Source organism: Neophocaena asiaeorientalis, unplaced genomic scaffold (genome assembly GCF_003031525.2).
Source record: "Neophocaena asiaeorientalis asiaeorientalis breed wild unplaced genomic scaffold, Neophocaena_asiaeorientalis_V1.1 scaffold961, whole genome shotgun sequence".
NCBI classification, from domain to species: domain Eukaryota; kingdom Metazoa; phylum Chordata; class Mammalia; order Artiodactyla; family Phocoenidae; genus Neophocaena; species Neophocaena asiaeorientalis.
Window position 1 is genome coordinate 8,196 of NW_020173916.1, and position 5,224 is coordinate 13,419.

At 37.1% G+C, this 5,224-nt stretch overlaps 1 protein-coding gene across 1 annotated transcript in view; it reads left to right on the forward strand.

Moving 5' to 3' along the window:
• The window catches only part of MCF2 (MCF.2 cell line derived transforming sequence), a gene marked incomplete at its 5' end in the record, with an annotated part of 18,577 nt that overhangs the window by 6,334 nt on the left and 7,019 nt on the right, over positions 1-5,224 (forward strand). The window contains 3 exons of the mRNA XM_024751900.1: positions 1,821-1,913; positions 3,521-3,599; positions 4,162-4,225. Coding sequence (XP_024607668.1) covers positions 1,821-1,913; positions 3,521-3,599; positions 4,162-4,225 — 236 coding nt within the window. The remainder of the gene's footprint in view (positions 1-1,820; positions 1,914-3,520; positions 3,600-4,161; positions 4,226-5,224) is intronic.

Consider the following 5,224-nt stretch of genomic DNA (forward strand, 5'->3'; position numbering starts at 1 on the left):
AAGATGTCTTCAGATAAAATGCTTTAAAATAAAGAAAATATATTCATAGCTACCAGAAATCATCAGTGAAAATGTGCAGGGTGAGGCGGAGACCACAGTTAGGGTATAACTGTAGAATCAGCCTCGTTCTTTTATATATATTATTTATTATATAATATATCATATAACTATATTCATATAGTTAGAGCTTTAACTCTGCCTCTAGGTTCTAAAGGTAAGTTTTCATGGTATAGTAAATATTTAATAAGTAGAATAAAAACCTTTTGATAAAACCTTTATATTGTGTTATTTGAGTAAATATCTACAATCCATGAATTACAAATGGATTGGATTACAGTGGATCATTTGTAGTGAATTGTTTAGAACTAACAACAGTGTTGTCTGATAGAGATCATGGTTAGGTTTCCAGAGTAACTCAAAAAAGCTCATTTACTCTATAATGCTGTGCTCTATGTATACAATGAAAAATGGCAAAACCATTGCTATTCAAATAAGGGAAAGTTGAGAAAGCAAACTCATACTTTTAAAAACTCATCATGTTATCTAAGCCTTTAGTGCATGCTATTTAATCCTTATATCAACTCTATGAAATAGGTACTCTTCCCACTTTATAGTTGAGGAAACTGAAATTCAGAAAGGTTAAGCAACTTGTACCAGCACACATAGCTAGCGCATGGGCTTTCCGTCTTATGCTGTTAAAACAAAACCATGTATTGAAACAAAATCAATTTAAATAGAGATTGAATATGAGATTATTGTTTATCTTAAAACCTGATGTTTGAGCAAAAGTAGGTTAGTTAGAGTGGTTGAGTAGGAATGTAAAGATATTTTTGGATATTCTGAAAGTAACTTCTGGGTACATTCAGGGTAGATGTCACAGGCTCTTTCATTTCTAAGTATAATCCTTTTTCTTTTCCTTGATATGGGGATCTCACTAGCACTACTTTAAATGCTTATCAGCTCTAATTAGGGTCATTTGGGAGGCATGTAAATGGAACAGAGAGTGAGATATTCCTTTAGTTAATTAGGGAAGGATTGAAAGGAAAGAGAAGGCAGAAGGAAACTAAAAGAGAATGTGTGTACAAGGGAGTGAAGTTGCTCAAAATGAAATTAACCAAGCTACTAGCAGCACAGGATGAAAGAAAATGGAAGAGTTTGTGCTTTGCACAATCATATGAAAGAGAATAAAAACTATGGTAGGGAAGGGATATTGCATACCTAATTTTCACTGGCTACAAGAAGACATCACTGTCCCATGACAGGTTGTTTCCTAGAGAGGCCAAGAGATTGGTGGAAATAGAGGGGATTTCTGTGTACCTGGTTGGTTCTCCCCTGACCCATAAATTGGATGTCTATAACTTGTAGCGCTTCTATAGACATACGTAGTAATTTGTGAGATTAACTTACCTGGCATAAAGTTATTAAAAAGAACCATTTAAATTAATTTTGGATGACCTTTTCCACAATGTTCAATTAGTTTTACTTCTGTGTTTGACACAATAATTTGTTTTTATACTGTACAGTTAATTTATAATGGAATTCAATCTTGCATGGACTACTTGGATGCTCAGATTTGAAACATTTGTTTCACTCACTGGAATGGAGCATGTAGTCTGTACTATATAAGTGCATAGTTTAATGAAAGCGTATAAACACTCAGGTCTCTGATTGTATTTATCATTTCATATTCTTTGATTATAAAACATATATTTTGCAGAAGTGAGAAATTCTGTTTCATTTAGAATATGATGGGGGTAGATTTAATGTAATTTCATTTTCCTAATAAAATGCTCATGAAAATGGTGACTCATTTATTGTAGATGGATGAAGTTGGAATCACTGAATATGTAAAAGGAGACAACCGCAAGTTTGAAATCTGGTATGCTGGGAAGGAAGAAGTTTATATTGTCCAGGTTGGTCACTTAAGAGTTATTCTAGAAACCATAACCTGCCTTAAGATACAAAAGTCTGAATTTACAGACAAAAATAATTTTGGTTACATTACAAAAGTTCTCAGTCCTTTCCTGTAGGTTACCTAAATATTATTTGATTATTATTCTTTGTGATGCAATTAAACATTTTCTCAGTTACCAAGTTTTCTTTTTTTTCTTTTATTGAAGTATAGTTGCTGTATAATATTATGTATTACAGGTAGCTTGCCACCCAGATCTTCCTTTTAGAACCAATACATTTACTTCCCCAATTGCCAAATTAATTATTTATTTGTTTATTTCATTGAAGTATAATTGCTGATAAGATTATATAAGTTACAGGCGTACAATATAGTGATTCACAATTGTTAAAGGTTTTACTCCATTTATAGTTGTTATAAAATATTGGCTATGTTCCCTGTGCTGTACAATATATCCTTGTAGCTCATTTTATACCTAATAGTTTGTACCTATTAATCCCCTACTGCCATATTGCCCCTTCCCCCTTCCCTCTCCCCACTGGTAACCACTAGTTTGTTCTCTGTATCTGTGAGTCTGCTTCTTTTTTGTTATATTCACTAGTTTGTTTATTTTTTAGATTCCATATATAATCTCTAGGTCCATCTGTGTTGCTGCAAATGGCATTATTTCATACTTTTTTATGGCTGAGTAGTATTCCATTGTATATATGTACCATATCTTCCAAATCCGTTCATCTGTCAATGGACACTTAGGTTACTTCCATGTCTTGGCAGAAGTTTTCTTTAACTTGAGATATGTCTGTGATGCTTTCTATGGCTTTAAGTTTTCACCACGACACCAGGAGACTTATCAACAAGAGCTGATAGCCAAGAGCTTGGCCGCTGCTTCTCTGTCCCCGTCAAGTCTCTTGAGTTACAGATTTATAACAGTTCTGAGTTCCTCTTGTGCTCAGCATTCAGAGAGGACCTGATTACGAGACAGGGCGATGTGATGATTCAGATCGGATTGTTTTTTCTAAAGAATGTGGTTAAAGTCCTGGCCAGACGTGCTGTAAGCTTCAACCTGTCTCACGGAAGAAGAGAGGAATTAGAACGTTTCAGGAGATTATTGTCATTTCAAAGAGTCTTTTTTTTTGGCCATACCACATGGCTTTCAGGATCTTAGTTCCCTGACCAGGGATCGAACCCCGGCCCTCGGCTGTGAAAGCACCGAGTCCTAACCACTGGACCGCCAGGGAAGTCCCTACAATAGATTGTCTTTTCAGAAACAGTAGAAGTTGTTTTGTCTTACCAGAATTAAACATAAAAACATTTATATATTTAAAAGAACCCTCCTACACAGAAAAAATAAGTGAGATTTATATTTCACGCTTCTCTGAGCGTTATTCTTGAAGGCCAATTTCGAAATGCTTTGGGCTGTTATTTCATCTAATCCGATGGCTACTTATTTGCTTCTTAGAAGTTTTAAGAATCAAAATGTTAGAGTTGGATTATGGTGGTTCAGGATGTAAATCGTGTTTGATATACTTAGTGACATTTGTTTTATTATTAAAGCATCGTTCTAAAAAGGAAACATGTCTTCTCCCCCCCTGCTTTTTAAATCTTTAGGCTTCAAATGTAGATGTGAAGATGACGTGGTTAAAAGAAATCAGAAATATTTTGTTGAAGCAACAGGAACTTATGACAGGTAAGTTCAAGCACGCATTCTCCAGAACAAGAAGTACAAGAACAGCTCAGTGACTCAGATTCTGTGATAATTTTTACAGGGAATGGGGCTGATATTTACTTTCTACTATTTATAATGAAATGGTTTGCTCAACTCATTAGTAGGAGATCAAGATGCAGGAGGCTGTTTAAACTATTTTGGAGAATGAATTTTACAATGGAAGATGAGCTCTAGTGCCTGAGAAGCAGTGGTGCAGTGATAGAGCAATCTGAATGTGTTAATTCTAAATGCTTCCCATGAGGCAACTCTGCTTAGGACCTCAGTAATCAGTGCTTGGTAATGTTGGCCTGGGGGTGGTGCTAGTTATAAAGTTGAATTTCTTGAATAAAATATTACATGGTTCGACCCTTTTCTATATTCCAAATTCAGACTGGCCTTCCCTCTGGCTGTTTCAAGTCTGTGAAGGTGAACTCAAATGGGATTGGGGTGTGTGTGTGTGCATATGTGAAGGTCATTGGTCCTCAAGGAAGTAAGAAGTGTGGCTTCCGAACAATGCTTGTATAATCTTTGTTTTATTTCACAGTTAAAAAACAAGAACAACATAATCAGTTAACAGAACAGAATAATCTTTCTTCTCAGCGGAATGAGTAAGTGATTATACTTTAAGAAATACCACTCTCCAATCTTCTGTTTTCCGTATATAACATGAAACAATGTAATTAAGCTATCAGACAAAAATTACCTGGCCTTTTAGCAATAACTCATCAAATTCTATAAACATATTTTCTCAGTTCTGTCCTTGGACTTGGAGCCTGATAGTCCTTAGTAGTTATCCCACTGTTCCCCTGATGTTAAAAAGAATATAAGGGGGCTTCCCTGGCGGCGCAGTGGTTGAGAGTCCGCCTGCCGATGCAGGAGACGCGGGTTCGTGCCCCGGTCCGGGAAGATCCCACATGCCGCAGAGCGGCTGGGCCCGTGAGCCATGGCCGTTGAGCCTGTGTGTCCGGAGCCTGTTGCTCCGCAACAGGAGAGGCCACAACAGTGAGAGGCCCGCATACAGCAAAAAAAAAAAAAAAGAAAGAATATAAGGAAGTGCCTTTGTTCAGGGAAACATCTTGACCCGGTCCACGTGTGGATGGCGGCAAGAAAGAAGAAATTAACACATCCCCTCCCCCAGGAGATGTTTTGCAAGACTGATGGCCCTTTTTACTTTACTTCCTCCCCGCCTCTCACTATTATGCCTTTTTACTTTATTTCCCTCTCGGATTCTATAAAAGAAACTGGCATCCAGACCCTGATAAGATGGTTATTTTGAGACATTAGTCTGCCATCTTCTCGGTCTGCCAGCTTTCCAAATAAAGTCATCTTCCTTGCCTCAAAAAAAAAAATAGTCTGGGCTAATTTTTAAACACGATTATAAGTGCTTTGTTCTCAGTATACCCTGGGGGGAGTTGCATGTAGGCTGCTAGCAAAAGCGGCTACACTCATGGCTTTCTCTTCAAAATATTTCTGGGCACCTTCAATATGATTGGAGAAGGAGAGGTATAAGAATGATGAAGTACTGGCAGCTAATACTGGCCTGCAACTTTGTGGTCCCTTGATGGAGACCACTTGCTGGTGACTTGGCCTCTCTGTGTAGCTAGACA